Source organism: Wasmannia auropunctata, unplaced genomic scaffold (assembly GCF_000956235.1).
Source record: "Wasmannia auropunctata unplaced genomic scaffold, wasmannia.A_1.0 LD336085.1, whole genome shotgun sequence".
Lineage (NCBI taxonomy): Eukaryota > Metazoa > Arthropoda > Insecta > Hymenoptera > Formicidae > Wasmannia > Wasmannia auropunctata.
The window spans coordinates 2,794,767-2,814,188 of record NW_012026805.1 but is presented as its reverse complement, the minus strand read 5'-3'; the positions used below and the strand labels follow the sequence as shown (position 1 = coordinate 2,814,188).

At 34.4% G+C, this 19,422-nt stretch overlaps 1 protein-coding gene across 5 annotated transcripts in view; it reads right to left on the bottom strand.

The window, feature by feature from the left end:
- LOC105448505 overlaps window positions 1-19,422 on the bottom strand; it is a 51,590-nt gene that overhangs the window by 23,640 nt on the left and 8,528 nt on the right. For 3 of the 5 annotated variants that reach the window (XM_011687140.1, XM_011687144.1, XM_011687141.1), the window contains exons 2-6: window positions 11,472-11,571; window positions 11,268-11,383; window positions 8,945-9,104; window positions 8,497-8,530; window positions 3,206-3,347 (exon numbers count right to left, since the gene is read on the bottom strand). In XM_011687140.1, coding sequence (XP_011685442.1) covers window positions 3,206-3,347; window positions 8,497-8,530; window positions 8,945-9,104; window positions 11,268-11,383; window positions 11,472-11,538 — 519 coding nt within the window. In that variant the 5' untranslated portion in view covers window positions 11,539-11,571. Of the gene's footprint in view, window positions 1-3,205; window positions 3,348-8,496; window positions 8,531-8,944; window positions 9,105-11,267; window positions 11,384-11,471; window positions 11,572-17,089; window positions 17,222-19,422 lie in introns of those variants that run through there. The other 2 variants (XM_011687143.1, XM_011687142.1) reach the window with 2 other exon arrangements.

Here is a 19,422-nt window from a genome sequence, read left to right as displayed (position 1 = left end):
AACGAGGAGTTAAGCTTATGCAGGATTTTATCAAATTTTATCGAAAACTAAGGAGAAAAAATAACTTTTTTATATCGTATCATATTAAAGAATTCAGTATCCAAATGTCCATAAATTTACTCTTATTAAGGATTTGTAAAATTACAATAGATTTAAATATTACAATAGTACACATACACATAGTGTGCTAAAGCGATTTTTTTCTTTGCGCGCTTTAGTTTCAACTTTAAACCATAATTAAGAGATTTATATGGGAATTAGCTTTATGGTGTATCAAACCTTTCTTATGCAGAATTTTATGGCAAATTTTTTAAGTCCTATGATTTTTCACGTCTGAGTAACGGTTTAGAAAATAAATACGAAAAACTCCAAACGAGACCGCTTCAGGGGTAGTTTTTCATACAAAAGGGGATGCTCCATCCACGATTAGAGTAGGAACTTTTTAGTCTCTTATTTCTAACCATTTTGTTGAGTTCATTCACAAAAAACCAAAACTATATAAATTTTCTCTTCTAAAAAGTCTAATTTGCCTGGAATATATGACGGATGTGTCGTGACTGCTAATATAAAGTTATATAAAAATGAAATATCTATTCATATAGACCTTTTTTATCTTTTTGAGATTCTCGCTCTTCAACATTTAATTTCTTTTATAATCGATGCGGCATTTATTTCACCTAAGTGACTATACGCAACATAGAATGAATAATATATTTAAGTATTACAGGAAGTTTATAGATATCAACATTTCCTTATTATATATTATATATTATAGATATCAAGATTTCCTGAAGAGACATTCTCTTATTTTTCGGAAATCAAATATTGCATTTTATTAATATTGATAAAAAAGTGATATGCTTAAATAATTACAAAAGTAAAACTGCATAATTTATATATTTACTTGTTTTTATATAAAATCAGTTAAAAAACAAATTTTACAAATGCAAAAATAAAATTTTTACTATTTTTTTTTACAAATTGTGTAGTTTAAAATAATTTAAATAATAGTGGATGTATTATTAATAATATTAGTTTATCTTTTACATGTTTGCTTACTAATATCTTATTTTTCTTTTCATTCTTTCTTTATTTTTCTCATAATGCGGTTTTAAACTTAAATTGAAACAGCGTAAACCGGCATACATATCAACAGGTCATAAACTAATCTAATCTTTATATATTGTTGCGTATTTGTATATGAAACAACTGTATCGGGACTGAAAACTTCTGTATTTAACCTTAGGTACACATACAGGGGTACGATATATGCGATTCTTCACTTTTGTCGAATTTTTAAAATACAATTTTTTAAAACAATTATAATTACTAAAATATTTTTTATTTGTCTTTGTCAGATTCTGGCGTATCAATTCACACGCGTTTTGAGCTAAAAAATATGTTTTCAGTTCGGAGATATAACGTGTCAAAGGGTTTCACAGACCCCGCAGTGTGTGGGAAGGTAACCAAAAGTTATCAATGTATACCTAGGGTTAAAAAATACATAAAGTATGCGTATAAATCAACAAAAAACGTATTCCGAAGTGAAAGGATTCTAGAAATTCCTATTAACTTGTAGACATTAACTTGCAGACATTTTACGCAAATAACCCCTGTGAAAGAAAAAAATTAGGAATATGTGGCTTTACAGTCTACTAGTCAGCTTTGGGGCTCGCTGTTTATCTTATAAAAAATTTAATACAAAATTCGAAACACTATTACAAAAACTGCTATATTGTTTGAGCATATCCTAGTTTGTATTTATGTTACGTAAGTTTTATTTTTAGCTTTTGTTTAAAAATATATAGTCCACAAATAAAGTTGTATGCCAATTTCGGCAACTTTCCTCTAAAAAAAAATTATAAAACTGTACTGCAATACAAGTACAATAATACAAGTTAAATAATTAGAACAAAATCAGGGTTGGGAATCTTAATGGGAATCAAGGTTGTTATCTTAAAAAAGTAAAAACCGTTAGTTTTTGTAAAAAATAACTTGTTACCGTTATTCGTTACTAATTTTAAAAAGTAATGCATTACCATTACGGTTACTTAAAAAGTAACAATTCGTTACTTTTTCATCATTTTTTGTAATACTAAAATAAGTTTAATAGATAAGTTTAATAGATAAGTTTAATAGATAAGTTTAATTAGATTTCAAAATATTCAATAATCATTATTAAATGTAATAACAAATATTAGAACTTGAAACTCTCTAAACTAGTTCGTATATAGAGCAAGTTTTTCTTTATACTGCGTATTTTAATAGAAAGTTAGATTAAATTTATCATTTGTAAACATTTATGTCATTATTAGGAGTGCATTTCAATGTTCACTGTTAATACTGAAAATCTTTATAGTATATATAAGTATAATGTGAATTATAGATTTTCAATATTGATAGTGACTATGGGAATGTATCCTAAGAGAGTACAAAATATTTTTTAAAAATTAAATTAAAAATATAGTATAAAATAAGAAAATAAAGCCATAAAAAATAATCATAAAAGTAACAGTAAATTATCGTTATTGTTATTGTAAAAATATAATGACTATTACTTATTATGTAATGACTATTTATACTGTTACCGTTACAGATAGAAAAAAATATCGAAAATGGTAAGTGTTACATGTAACGCGTTGTACTTTCCAACCCTGAACAAAATCATTACTAACTGCTATTAAAAGTGATCTCTTTAATATTGATCACTTTCTCACAGGTTTAAATTAATAAAAGTGCTACTATTGTATTCAACGATACAAAAAACATAAGATTACGTATGTAAACTTTTACGTTACGCTTTTTAGATCAAAATCGGCCCATTTTACTCATTGTTACTCATTTAAAACAAAATAAATAAAAGTAATAAATTATTTTTTTAATATATTAATATTTATAAGATATCCAATATATTCCTTACTTTCTATTAAAAAAAAGTATCTAAAATGTTAATTGCAAAATTCTTCTATTTTCATTTACAATTAGAGCTGGTGAAGCAGAAAATTAAATTTATCACGAAACGTAAAGGATTGAAGAAAACTTGGGACGAAAATTAACAGTAGGTAATATATAATACGACACGCTTATTTGAGAGAGACAGGTAAAAGGAACAAAAATCATGCAAGAGTAAATCTCTTGCAAGATTGACTTTGTCGAGAACATTAACGGAAGCTGGAAAATAAAGAAAATGCCAGGAGTTGCTTACTTGGCCAAGGATGGCGTAAAAGACGTCTACATGAGAGGAGAGATCGATCCCGGGCGGTCCGTGATTCGTGAGCTCCTCGTCGGTCTCCCGCTGATCGTCGAAGGCATCCAGCTGTACTCTCACATCCGGCGCATGACTTTTCCTGCAAGAACAATCGCCGTCATCCCGATCCGTGGACACTTGAAACTTTTAAACTGATGCCGTTCTCCTGTTCTTATTTTTGGCACGCTCAATTCGCGCTTTTTAGAGAGTCGATTCTCATTGTCAGTCCATTGCAAATTCTTTCTTCGATATTTTCCATATAACTTTGCTTCAAATCAATATTTAAAATAAATAACGCGATTGATTTGAAAAAATTAAAAGTTTTTATTCGGCCATTTACCGCTCCGAAAATTAAGTTAACAAGATATGTTATAATAAATACCGTGTAGACGTAAATGCTGTTCGCGAAGAAATGGCAATGCAAATTAGGAATCTATAAAGGACGCGTATTTCACGAATCGCGAGGCATTCAAATAGTTCATGTTCCGCGGACGAGTTTACGTCTTCAAAGCGCACAGAAATAGAGTTGCCGCGGATTTCGGTGTCAATTCTCAAATCCAATAAATAGATCGGGGAGGATTTGCGCGAAATTTTCCAGGCTGTTCAAATCATAACTGACGTATTAATCACTCGCGACACCATTTTCATTCAAGTCACGCGTTGGTACCATTTATCGTGAAGTTAAAATAAAATAACAAAGGTTTACTAAGAAAAGGACGTCGAAGTCTTAATCTCAGAATAGAAAAAAAAACAAAACATTTATCGAGGTTCCAGTGATCACGGTAGATTAAATAAATACGCGACGTAGAGCAATTTAAGTTCTTAAGAGGCCGAAAAACGGAGAGACACGCGCGATTGAGATTCAAACTGTGAGATAAGTCGAGCCGTCCGGAACGTGTCTGAGAAGAGCTTCCAGTTGCGTCCTACCGAGAGAGAGCGTTACCAAAATACTCGCCACGGCGGTCCAATCCTGCCATCGATCTTCGCCACGAGCAAAACAGAAGTGGATAAAGAAGAACACGAATGCGAGCGCGGCAATGACTCACGGAAAGCGATGCCGAGACACACGCCGCGTGGAGAGACGTGGAGAACAAAAAGAGGATAGAATTCTCTAAAACGCTTTCCTAGCTCTCTCTCGCTCTTTTCCCTAAAATACCTCGAAATCTTCGCGAGTCGCGCGTAGCAAAGCTAACTAAAGAACACTCCGCAACCTGTCTCGCGCGCGGAACGAAACCTCGCGAGGTAGTAGATTACGCGAACGTTTTGCATTTGCGAAATATCCAATGCGCGTGTAATTAGAAACGGGCACCCCGATCTGGAAGCATGGAAAAACTTCAGCAGTTTCTCCGGTGCTTCCAGATTGCGGTGTCCGTTTCTTTACAGCGCGGGGAAAAAAGATGATGAAATTCGACAGAATAGCGATGAGATTCGTCCACGAGTAATCGGCATCGAAAATACCGTCATTTGAAAACGATTGATATTTTGTACAATTCCATACAAAAACTTGCAACAACATCGCTGGTACATTACAATGTTGCTACAATATTGCTGCAATGATCTGTGCCGTATGGGATACCGCGTGGTTACTCTATAGTTAGCTAATTCCGCGCGAGACGTCGCGGATCGCTATGTAGGTCAACGAAGTTGTCGAGAGAGTCTATCGGGAAGAAATCGGCGTTTCCTTCCTTTCCTCGTCCCATCCTGGTTCCTTACCGCTGATCGACGCTGATCACGCAGATACCGAGGATGAAAGACTCAGAGAGGAGAAGATTCGACCGAAAAATTACATTTGTCCGATCACAGGATTTTGAGAATCGAAAGCAGTGCGGAGAACGCCGGCCGGCCGGCGCGAGATACAGTCACGACGTCGGACGCATTTCTGGCTCCAGCACGGCGCGAGATACGGTCGCAGGTGCATCGCGGTGCCGGTGAGGAGTTTAATTCGGGCTTTCCTCACCCTTCCCTTTCTCCGAGCCGCGATGCCACGGAGCTTTTTTTTATCCCTTCTCCCTACCTATCTTCTTTCCGTTGTCCTCTTTCCCTTTCTCTGTCTTTTTTCTTTCAATTAGAAATTTTTCAAGATCTTTAAATTTTAAGCACTCATTAGAATTAATATTTATTTGTCAATCAGTTCTCTCTACTTTCTTCTTCTCCTCATTCTCCTCCTCTCTCTCTCTCTCTCTCTCTCTCTCTCTCTCTCTCTCTTTCTTTCTTTCTTCTTGTCTTCGTCTGCCGAGAATGTTCGCCGAGAATGCGCCGAGGAAGACGAATCGCTTGGATTCTACACTCGATTCTATTTCTCGCTCGTCACCGATGGAGGTGTCGTCCCCGGAATTGTGCTCTTCTCGATCGTTACACGCATTGGATTAATTACTGTGAGAAAGCGAACTCTTACTCTGCGAAAATATATTCCATATATTTTTGGAAGAGAACCATCGCGACACAATCTTTTCGGGAAGCAAACGCTTATCGATAATCGTATGGAGATCATTTTCGATGGTGCACTCGAATCTCTTTGTAGATTTGATTCTTTTCCTTTGTATAAATTATGATTTAAAAAAATGTATCAAAACAATACACCTCTTATGAAAAACCTCTTATGAATGGATATGTATTCCTAGTCTAATTACGCGCGTTAATCGTGTTAACAACTGTTTGTCCAACAGCGTCAACTGCGATAAGCGGTGTATAACAATCGCGATATGTTTAACATTATCAGCGAGCTCCTCGAGATGCTAATCTCGATAAATGTCGTTTAATACGTTTTATGCTGAACTAGTTTTACATGATTTGTCGTCACGCCGCCCAATGCATACGTGACGTAGTTATTATATTTATGAAGCAAAATGTATTCTATAAATATTTAAAAAAACTATAAAAATTATGTTCAATTATGATTATAGGCTCGTAATTGTAATAACAAAATACAATAAAAAATAATAGGCCAGAACCGAGCATAAAAGGTCAATAAATGATCAATAAATCAAATTAAATCATGCAAAAGTCATGTTAAAAGTATGTATTCAATAATAGTCGAACAAGTTTCGATTTTATACTTAGTCTTCCTCAACGACATTAAACAAATTAATCAATTAATCTAATCCATAAATAACACTAATAAAAAACGTACATTATTAATAAAATCAAACAACATGTTTAAATAATTAAAACGGTCATGAACGTTTCTGCGGAAGTCATATGTCATATTTATATTGTTCTTGCATCCATATGCTTACAAGTCATTAAAAATCTCCTACATCTGATCGTCTTTTATCAATTGCGACAGTCTCCCATGACAAAGAATATATGGCCTCAGACATGGTTTAATTAATTTCCAATAGGCTGATATTAAAAACTATATCTATAGTATCATTTATAGTTATAGCTGTCCATTGAACCATATCTATCATTAGTCTGAAGCATAGACTTATAAGTCTATGGTCTGAAGTATCGGAACTTTAAGATCCATCTACAATGAGAGCAGTAAGTCGTAAGCCGTAAGAAATTTACCAATCACAGTCGATTATTCTTCTCATATTTGACTGTGATTGGTCAATTTCTTACGGCTTACGACTTACTGCTCCCATTGTAGATGGACCTTTACTGTAATAACGTTCATGCTATACTGCATACTACATGTTGTTACAGTAAAATTCCGACACTTCAGACTAATGATAGATATGGTTAAATGGACAGCTATAACTATAAATGATAGTATAGATATAGTCTTTAATATCAGTTTATTGGAAATTAAACCATGTCTGAGGCCATATATTCTTTGTCATAAGAAACTGTCACAATTGATAAAAGACGACCAGATGTAGGAGATTTTTAATGACTTGTAAGCGTATGGATGCAAGAACAATATAGATATGACTTCCGCAGAAACGTTCGTGACCGTTTTATTTATTTAAACATATTGTTTGATTTTATTAATAATGTATGTTTTTTATTAGTGTTATTTATGGATTAGATTAATTGATTTGTTTAATGTCGCTGAGGAAGACTAAGTATAAAGTCGAAACTTGTTCGAATATTATTGAATATATGCTTTTCATGACTTTTGCATAATTTAATTTGATTTATTGACCATCCTTTTGTTCGGTTCTGGTCTATTATTTTTTATTGATTTTTGTTATAAAAATTATTATTATAAATTATTAGAAAAAGACCTAATGTACAAAATGCAATGCAAAACAATGTGTTTATGTACAAAAAATACTTTCATTAAATATTTATTTAATAAAATTTACCATTTATATAAACATTTATTAATAATTATTTAATAAACCTCTAATTAATAAATAAACCTCTCATAATTAAAGTGTGATATAATATGTAACAATATTTTATGTCAAAGCAGGATAAAGATATGATTTGTTGGACAATCCTAATAAATATATTGCAGTCTTTACATCCAAATTTTCCTAATTATTGTGACTAGCTTATCCATATTTCTATCAATAATTATGAAATAAAAAAATCAAAGATTGTAGTGATAATATTGATATTTTAAATCGAAAAAAATGATCGCGGAGCTGCATCAATCACTGATACGAATATTACATACATTATAATTATGTATTCACGCAACACCAGAAAATATTATATAATTATATATATTTTCGTTTATAATCAGAATATCAAACGGTCTAAATGGAAAATACAGCGTTGGTGATGCCCGTGAATATACTAAAGAGGAAACAAAAATTAATCTAAAAAATGCAATAGAAACTGATGTTTTCCGTACAAACAGGTATAGCGTAGCTATAAAATTTTTTCCATTCATACAAAATGACAAAATTGTTTAAGACAATTAAAACGTTCTGTTGGCGTCAAACATTTAGATACATAAACCGACGAATTTAAGTCATTTGGGGAAAGAAGGAAAAGAAGGAGCGAGATAAGGTAGAAAATTCGAATTATTTCAAAGGAACACGACAGGTCAAATATCAATACAATCGCTTCTGTATTAGAACATTATTTGGATTAGTGCATGCAAGTGAATGGGGTGTTCAGGGTCGTCAGTATACCGTCACGAGGCCGGGAGCGAGTCTTCTCGCCGTTAGTTGAACCAATCCTTCGTATAATTATCTTCGCGTGACATTAGACGGCGTGCGAAGAGGAAGAGGTGTGGGTACAATAAAGCGTTTCCTTTCGTAACTCATTATTGTTTATTATTTCACAAAATGTTAAGGTGTTAATAAGTTAATGCCGCGGATCCGGGTCGTCGCGCGTAGTGTACTCACCGCAGTTCGTTCAGTATTGGCAGGAGCTTCAGGCCTGTAATGGAAATCACAGTCGTATGTCAATGCTATACTTCTAACCGGCATGTCCGATAATGAGAGTCAGTAACCTGCTTACTTTATCTCGCAAATCTTGCATTTCGCGGACTTGAACGAACATGAGCAAAGAGAATATAAAATATAGAGAACAGAAATATATAGTCGACGAATTCATCAAATTAAATTATCAGCATGAAATGATAACTTAAGTTATTAATAGTAAATAATTGACGACAGATGTTCGAACAATGTTTCATGTTAAATCGTCTCGCTCATCTTTGGTTTGTGTAAAGAATATTTTCGAGGGAAGGCGAGCGGCTGTCAAGTGATCGCCGGTCTCGAGACGACGAGGAAGCTGCGCCTTAATGGCAGCTCCGCCAAGAAGACTCGAGTGCCGCTCTCTTTCACTTACCGATGAACTCGTTGCGAATACGTATGCGGTCCTTGAGCACCGGCGTCGAGATGACCAAACAATTTATGAACGCCAGCAGTGCCGTCTGGTAATCCTCGGCCGTCGCTTTCTGCAGCTCGTCGACCACGACTCGCAATCGATAACGCTCGCCCTTCCGCTCCTGCATTTGAACATAGGTCGCCGTTTAAGATCGGAGGCTATTACATCGTCGCTTGTCTTCAATTCCGAGAAAACGTTTTCGTATCTCGGAAATATCACGGCACGAGCGTCGTTTTGAAAATTTTTTTCCGTTAATTATTAAAGAGAAAACTTAATAAAGAGAAATCTTTTTGTTCCATGTTTATTAAAACGTATCTTTTTAATTCCGACTCTTATGCAAGTCTAAATTTTCCGCTCCACGTGATTTGTGCGGTTCCCATAAAGCCCATGTCACACAGACCCTTAGAAAAATTTAATTCTTATCACGTCATACTAGCAGTAATGTCCAGAAAAAGGCTTAAGCCCAAACTGCAAATTGGACATTGCGAATTGGACATTGAAGATTAGATTTTGACAAATTAGATTTTGATTTTAATCCGGTTCATTCTATTACTTCTAATTGATTTATAAATTCTTATCTTTAAGTTTAAAAGTACTATAACAAAACTCTTTTAATACAAAATAAGTAATTAATCAAAATTTAATACGGTTATAAATTTTTCTAAGGGTATATATTGATGATTGAGAATTACGCAAATTATGTGCTCGTTTCCACGAATGCAGATTAAGTTTTGATCCTGGTTCAACTTACTCTTCAGCTGTATCTAGTTCTAAGAATTAGAAAAAGATGAAGAACAAGTTGAACCGAGATTAAGGAGATTTGATGAAGCGTTTGATGAAACATAAGACAAGTCCATAATACATACATGATACGAAAGTTAATTATATTTATAATATTCAGAAAAAATTTCATTGACTTTTACCGTACCGTTTTGAAGATATTTAATTCTAAATGTATTATAGTATTTTACATGATAAATATACGCATAACCTTATTTTGTAGATATTTTCCCTTAATTTGAAATATTTGCATGTAAGACAGAAATTTAAAAATTGTTATACTTATAAAGTAAACATTTAAGTAAACATTTTGTTTTGGTAAAGTTTCATTTGAATTGACTGATAGTTTGAGAGAAATTTGTATTTTTTGATGACAAAAAATAAAAATATTTGTCATATAGATAAGATATTTATGTGGCAACATCAAATGATATATATTTGATGCAATAATAAAAATACGACAAATTTATGATAAAAAATCTTAATTTATACATTTTTAATTTAAATTATATTTTATTTATCATTTTTTTAAGATATAATAGTAAATAAACATCATACTCATATTTCATTTTCTGCTATTGGTACTTGCAAATGAGTGCCTTATAACTTTTATTTTGTCATTTTTAAAATATTTACTGACATATAAAATTAAAAATGATTTTGTATAATATGACATTAGCGAAATAAATATTGTTGATAATGTTTTAATATTATTATTTTAATCGTTTTACACAATTTTAAGAATAAACTATTTATTGATGGAACCTCCTTAAATTAAGTTAATCTACATTGGTGAAAATAGAAATATTAGAGATTAAAATTCAAAAAGAATAAAAATCAGAAACAAACGGATTAAAAAATTATCTTACAATTAGTCAAATTCTAATCTTCAATTTGCAGTCATCAATTTCCAACGCTTAGTCTGACAATGAGACGCGATTTAAGCCCTTTCCTGGACATCGCCGCGTGGTACGACGAAAGAATTTACCTCTCGCAAGGGGAGGGCAGAGAGAAAGAGAGAGAAAGAGAGAGGAAAGCGCGAGAAAGATGGTGATCTGTCCCCTGCATGCAAATCGCATCGCGATAAAAATATATTTCGCAACGCGGTGGGTTCGCGATGGTTTATACAATGGACATATTACGGCATACTCGCACTCTTACTCGTGCCTTGCGGCTTGCGGCATGTGCATCGGATTTAGGAGGAGTAGGTTATATATATGTATATTATTGTGGTGCGCGCGCTTCGTTCTTTTACATTCATCGAAAGGAGACCTTGAACCGTGACTTTTACCTAAGCCGGGTATATACGATTACTTTACAACGGGCGGCAGTTTATGGTTTAGGTACGGCCATCTCTTCTACAATATCTCAACTTGCCCTCGCGCAATTTGTTGCGGCCACTTTAACGCTCGATTATTGGCAATCGGCGAACGGGCGCAAAAATTGTATTTTCGCACGTGATATATGTATAATGCACGCTTTTTTTCAGAAAAAATGATGTCACCTGGTATGTGTGAAGAGTATCGATGGCTCTCTGCCTGCCGTCTTGGCTATAGACGCACAACGCCGACAACAGCTCCACGACTTGTTTCTTCACGGATGGACATGCCGTCTCCAACGCTGCAATACATCGGAATATAGAGGCGTTAATACGCGGCACGATCTCGCACGATTACGGAATCGGGTATAAGTACGTCGAGCAATTTACCTGAGGCGAGCTTGACGCAATAATCGGGATTATCCACAATGTAGTCGAGACCAACGTGGGAATCCATGTTGGCTGCATCTGCGGATGCTGCGCTTTCAGTCTGTAACAGGTACAAAAAAGGAATTTTGTATGCCGGCTTTCCATCCCTCCTTCCTATCTTTGCGCATTAAATAATAATAATTATTATTATTATTATCATATAATAATAATAGTTTTATTCCATGTACAGGTCAACTGTAATTTAAAGACGCGATATAATATACAAATAGTGAAGGCACAAATGCCAAATGCACATAATATAGGTGCGGCTGCAGCTAGAAGGCTGATTTAATGTCTACTGAATAAATAGTTACATAAGATATATGTAAATGTAATACACTTTATCGAAATAATTACAAAAAATAACTACAAAATTTGAAAAAATAAAAATTATTAAACGAAAATAAGAATTTGCAGATAAGTAAGTAAATAAAGCGAGACATGAGATGAATAAATTTTGCAAAGTATTGTAAGTAACACAAATAAGTAATGTTTTGCATTACAAAAGGTCTGAAAAAATCGATCTGCGAAAAGAAAATTGTTAATATATGTTACAAAAATAATTTTAAAGGATTTATCTTTTATCTTTGAAAGTCTAATAAAATTTATTTTTGGAAAATTTTTTTTAATCTATGCAACGAATTTTCATAGATTATTGTTGATTTATTGTACATATTGAACTTCGGTACAAAATTTGATATAGGTATGTTTATTAGTTTCAAAATTATTAACTGTTGGGAATTCAATTTCCCGCTCCTGCCGATCTATCGATAATCGATCTATATCTGTATAATCGAGAGTTTGTTACGTCTTTCTTTGTCTCAATAATAATTCTTTGTTCGTTCGTTAGATACGCACGTTTTCTGTGGACCGGTTTTCTTTTTCAAGTTGATAAGATATTCGCACATTAGATTGTCTATACGGTCCAGACGGAATATTACACTCTACAAGAGATTTCTTTTATTGTATCTACAATCTGAATAAATAGCGTTCTTGTACCAATAGCCTGTCTCATTCCGCTGCCGGCCCAATATTAACATTAACGTTCAAACGAGGTAATATATAAAAGAAAACATACGGTGCACGATATACATTTATTACTATTTTGGCTTTACGATTACTATTTTGGCTTTGATTGATCAATGATCGGAAACAGAAATTCTAAGAAACTATCATTTATGACTAATTGAAAAACGACCTTGGAAAAGAAGAAAAAGTCAAAAATAATAAAATTATATTATTTTAGAATTAAACGTTTTTTTTTACTTAAGAATAGACCTTCAAGGAGATCCTATACTGAACTCCATGGCGCCATTGTTTTATGACGATTTGTGCATATGTATACGTGCGATATTGATGTAATAGTGTGTAGATGTTACGTCTAATGTGTTGATGTTTATTACTATCAATATTGTACGCATACATACAATGATATCTTCAGATTCATCTTTCTTTTATACTAAATTTACACTAAAGTATCTAGGCTATTAGTAAAAGCACAGTACTATTCTTTCATGTAATCTCGAACGAGCCAAGCTTATTTCATACGTACAAAATCTAAACTTTTACATGCAGCACATGTTGTCACGAGTTGATTGCAAAAACTGATAATTTTCCAATTTTTTTCGTATGAAATTGTTGCCATCGTTCCGTGTTATTAATTATATATATTAATTATATATACTTTAATTCTGGAAAAGGATTTATAACTCTGTAAAATCAATAAAAAGATTGATGAAGCTGAAAACAATTGCGTTTAATCGGTAAAATCTATAATCAATCGCTTTAACAGAGCAAAAAGAAATTTAAAATAATTTTTGGAATTTCAAGAAATCTAAAATTTATATCCTCCTTTAATTATTCATAAATGTTTCTTGAAATTTCTATTTCAGATTATTCAGAATCGAGATTTTATGCATATCACTTTTTTTTTATAGTGTCTCGTTTGAACGCTCTAATAACTTTGAAATTAATGTATTCACCTAGATAAAATTTTTATCTATAGGTTGAAGATAGTTCCAGATTTATATAATAAACCAACAAAAGTCTATGAAAATTTATTGCAAGGTTTTTCAACAAAAAAAATTTCGAAAAATAACTTTCTACTAAATGGACTTCCAAAGATCACTTAAAACATAATCAGTGCGCAATTATACTAAAATCAAGACAAAATATTGACCATTTGAACGTCTAACGGCGCACGCCTATCTGATTTATAGAACATTTGATAGCTCATTCACAATAAACGCTAATTACCGGTGTGTCGAGCGCCTGTAAAAGGAAACGGCGCGTTAATGCGCATAATTCTTCTTAATACACCGTCAAAACGAGACGCTACCGTGCTGGAAATGGACAACGCGCTAAACCGTAATGCCAGTTAAAGTTTCGCAATGAGAATTAACCTTTTCTTGCCATAATTAATACCCAATGATGTTTCATATAAATGCTATCCAAGCGTGTTAAACGATAATTGCTTCTAGAATTTATAATTCAGCTTTATGGTGTTGCAAGAGTAGAACCTGAGTGTAGAATTTTTATTTATATATTTATATATTTATTTATATATATTGAATTGTGTATAAAAATCTAAATCTCTTAAATTAACCTTTAAACTAACCCAATTTCTTTTCGTATATATTTAAAAGAAAATAATATTATATAATTAATAATAATAATAATAATGCACAAACAAATAATAATTAACAAATCGACCTTATATAATATTATATAAATATCGACCTTAATGTAAACTGACAATTTATTTTCACTTTTAAATATTTAATTATAAGTGATAACTTTCAAATCGCCATGAGTGAGAGAGGACATTTACAACACTTTACTGTACTTGCATTTACATGTGTAAACATAGTTTTATTTACAATTAATATCAGAATCCGTAAAACATTTGAAATTAAACAGAGATGTATTGCATTTTAAACTTTACTTTAAATACCTTTTATACTCTGATACTTTACAACATCTTCTCATGTCAGAAAAAATTGGCTAATAATATTTCCTTTGGTAAAAAAAAATTATTTTGAGCAGACTGCTGCAGGATTATAAAAGTATTGTACATGGTACAACAGTAAAACACTGTACTCATTTTATGCTAATTACGCTAAAAAGAAATGAAATAAGACAATTAAAATACAAGTTTATAAATATGTGACTTCAAAGTTACATGGCGTTATAAAAGGTTAAAAAAAAGATCTCACATTGGAGAATTCTCTCTGGTATACGGTCATTAAATGATAATTCTTTAGCCAACTTTTATTCCGCTTCTCCTCATCTTTTTATATTCATCACACAGTTTATCACCATCTTTAACGAAGCAATGAAGAAACGTTTAGTCGACGAGCCGACTAACGCCGATTTCGCTATACCCACTTGAGCCGAAAACTCAACTGGGACCAATTCAAAAATATAAATGTAGGCCTCGAGATAAAACGCTAGCCATCCGTTACGGCTTTAGAAGACCACCGGTCGACTCGAGAGACAAGCGACGTGTTTTTGCCTCTCGGACTATGACTCCATCGAGCAAAAAGCGAATTTTCTAGGCAGTCTGAAGACTGTGATCGCTTTGTATTAAACCGTGAAAAGCGCTTCATTTATGCCGCGAAGATTAATGATTCTTGGGATCGGCGTATCGCTCTCCTCGTGAAACGTCAAATTCGCAATAACAAGTGAAGTGGATCGTAGCTGTCGGAGCGAGGTCTAGGTTGAAGCCTAAGTATATGCGTATGCCCCATACTAAAAAGACATATTAAGCTTATCGTATGTCGTTATACATTCTACGATATTCTTACGGATATACGTCGTCCATAAGCGAAGAGGCGTGCCGCGTATTAGAAAGAATTAACGGGCAGAGAGAATACGAAGCATCCAGCGTGTAACATCAACATTTTGTCAGGAATTCGCGCCATCGCGGATATTGGCATTCACGATTGCTCGCGACATTTAATGCGCATGCAATTGTTGGCGCGAGTGCAACGATATTCCTTAAACATAGACGGAAACACGGCACATGCAAACGAAAAGTTCCCGCGCTGCGTCGTCCACCTGTGCAACAGGCACTGTTAGAACTTTCGCGTTCGAAAGCATTTGCCGATACGCAGACGTAAAATCGTTGCGCACTGGATGCGAACGGTTAACGGAAAGGAGTGAGAAAGTTGCTCTAATGCTAGTTACGACGATGGTGCGCGGAACTCGAAGGAGCGAGACGAGAACGGAGCAGAGCGTGTAAGAAAATGGAGAAGGAACTACGGAGGGAGCGACGGGGCGAGAGTAATCGAACAGTAGTAGTAGTGATGGCTATGGCGATCCGACAGAATTAATCCTTTGTTGCACAAATTTTTTTTAACATATTTTGCTAATCCTTAGTTTTACTTATTAATCATATATGAAAGTTTTTAGGATCGTTGATTACAAATTTCAAGTCAAAATTTCAAAATTTAAAAATAGCAAATCCAATAATATAATAACTAAATTTAAAAAAACAGTAATTATAACTTATATTACTGAAATTTTGTACATAAGGGTTCTTTTAAGCTTTTGATTTCAAATCTGCAATCGAAATTAAAAATTTCAAACTGGGGAATCTAACATTGAGAAAACTTTTTTAATAAAAAAGTCTTATTGTTAGTCTAACCTAGAACCAACGACGAGAACATTGCGAGTTTCTAGTTTCATGACTGTTTTATTTAAAAGATTTTTCAAATTTTTAAATACTTTTTTAGTTCTTTAATTTATTAATTTTTTTTTAATTTTTTATTTTATTAAATCTCTCTGCATATAAGATGAGAAGCATTTCTAAAATTTATTTATTTACTATACGCATATAAAGTTTCATTAAAATTAGAATTTTACTTTGCAAGATTTCCTTGTTATTTTAGTACACAGTACGATTTTAGTAAATTTGAAATCTGCAATAACTTCAAAAATATTTATATGAGATTCAGCCTGTTTATTACTTTTTCCCATTATAAATTTTTTGTAAAAAGATATTAATTTTGCAGCTGATATTTTGTTTACAATTTTTTACGAAATAATTATATATATTTATGTATAAGTACATTTAAGTCTCAGGAAATAAAAGTACCAAAAATGTTACTACAAATCAATTATGAAATGCATAAAAACAAGCAAAGGATAGGTATCTCATATATGTATAGGATACTATACATATGTACAGTAAAGGGTTAAAATAAATATACATAAACTCCGATCGACGTAACATCTGAAAACACATGAAAAGACACGAAATGCTCTCTTTTGACTCTTTGATCAATTCATGATCAATTTCTCTCCAGGATTAATTCGTCGACGAACCATTTAGCCGCGCGCCATTGATCGGTCGAATTCCACTCGGTCCCATCACCGGTCGCGCAAGAGGAAGGAATAGTCGCGGCATGGAAGGAAATACAAGGGGAAAGACCATAGGATTGCGTCATCGTGCGTGCGCGCGTGCACGTATCTCGTGCTAGTCACGCTTAAAAATAGATCGGTCGAATATTAAGGGTCCACGTATACGGACGTATAGAGACGAAACGAGACGAGACGAGATCGGATCAGAGACGTACCTACCAGAGACAAGACGAGACGCGTGCGATACCTAAGCTGGTCCCGCGGCCACGAAGGCAACCAGGCCTGCCATGCAATTCCGAATATAAACGCAGTCAGGTAAAGGCCCACGCGATGATTCACACGAAGCGCACTGCCGTGCGCTCGCCGCGTAAGCTAAGCACGTCGCGTGTCAGGTACACGCGCGCGCGGCCAAACTTCCTGCGTGGCGATGGCATATCGTTCCTCGATGACCGACGTACGCGACGGCGGACGCGACCTCGGATTCGGAGCACACTCGCTCGCTCGCTCGAGCGCACCCGTTTATGGCCGCTATATCCTAGCTTAGGAAGGTCGCGGACAAGGTGCACAAAAACCAGATGTGCGCCGAACGGTCTTCTTCTTCTTTCTTTTTTCCCCGAGCCAGACAAATATCGTCCGACGAATTCGGGGAGAAATTTGCGCGCGGCTTCGCTAATCAAACTATTCGCGCGTGCGAGCGAGTAGAATCCCGCAAGGAATAAAAATTCGTATCTCGCCCCCTTGCAGGACAATGTAATTCGCCGTGTAAATGAGAATTAAATGAGCAATCTTGAGACATGCTAGTTTAGCATGCCTTTTAAATTTATAAAACTAACACTAAGGATTCTTATGGACGTAGCTAAAAGGTTACAGTTAACGATGTATGAGCGTTGTATTAAGCGTTATCGCGTGTATCGCGCCAATTATGGACGTTGCGTTCAAAACGAATGTTTGACTTTTCTCGGAAAACGCGCGCTTCCTGCGCAAGGACGCTTCTCTTTTTCTGACGAAGAAAAAAGAGAAGGGGAAGAGAAGTGGTCCCGTTGCACACGAGGCCACTTCGGGGCGGATATACGAAATTGCATTCGGCAGGTTAGCGACTTGACGATAGCTGCTAATTGTAGGCAGCGTAGGAAGGCGCGATCAGGCACACACTTGCATGTGCGTGAACGCTGAGCGAGTGTAAGTAAAATGGTACTCGCGGCGGTCGTAGGATACCATATCGGGTACCTTGTTGACCTCGCCTCTCCTCTCTCTCTCTCTCTCTCTCTCTCTCTCTCTCTCTCTCTCTGTCTCATATAATTCTCGATCGCTCCGTCTCTCTGAGTAAGTCCGTCTCACACACTATCGCACTCCTCCTCTCCCACGTCTTTCACTCGCGACAAAAGAGGTTTCGGCTGTCGCCAATGTCGTTCCTCGGCTTCGTCACGCCGAGAGAAGCACCATCGACACGATTTATTCTGCGATCCTGGAGGAAAGCAATCAACGAAAAAAATCGAAATCGCGAACGATTTCGCAGCTGCATCAAGAAACAAAGAAGAGCGCGGAAATTTGTTGACGCGCGCTCCGAGATAGGAGCGAACTGCCTGGGAAATCGTTGGGAAAATTTGTATACTACTTGAACAGGTTTTGTAAAAGAGAGGAGAAAGTCATCCGACGACGCTCTTTTGCGCGCGTTATATATTAAAGGAACAAATTTAAACCAATTCTTAAGTTATAACATTTTGTTATTTAATTTCCGTGTGTATTAAATAAATAAAAATGTAAATGTATTATTTTAATACGAAATATATGACGATAATACAAAAAAAAAACAATCTAATAAACCCATTTCGGTTGAATTACTTAGACCGGAAGCACATGAAATGCATAACAAAGCATAACCACAACATAAGGCGGCTAGACCAATGAGAATCTTATGTAAATCAATATGGCGACTTTATGCTGGTTTGTCATTGGTCTAGCCTCCTTACGCTATGCTTATACCGCATTATATGCATTTCATGTGCTCCGGGCCTTAACTTCAAAGCAAATGTTCATATTAGCATATGATATGCACTTAATGAATATAAACTAAATTTGAGCCGAATTTAATACATTTTTCAAGTTAAATTGTTTAACTTCCATTATTTTACTATCCATTATTTTAGTTAAATTAAACGATATATGTATATTAAATAGGAGCAATGGCGACCTATAGAAATGATTAAAAATGTCTTAAATTTAATACTCAAAATAAATAATTTCCAGTATTAAATTGGATTTATTATTAAACTGGGTTATTGCGTGAGAAAAAATGATAAAATGGATTAAAACGAAAACATTTTTACTCTCGACATCTGCCAATCTTCAGTTGCTAGAAGAATAACGGAAGTATATGTTTTACTGAAAAATAATTGCGGACATTATGAATTTAACAGTATACAATCCAGCAAATGCCGAGTAGATCAGAAATAGCTAAAATATTGCCGAATCACATAAAAGATGATTAATATTCTGGTGAGTTCCTCAATTGAATAGAGTTCGTAGATAGTAGGTATTTACGTTCTCG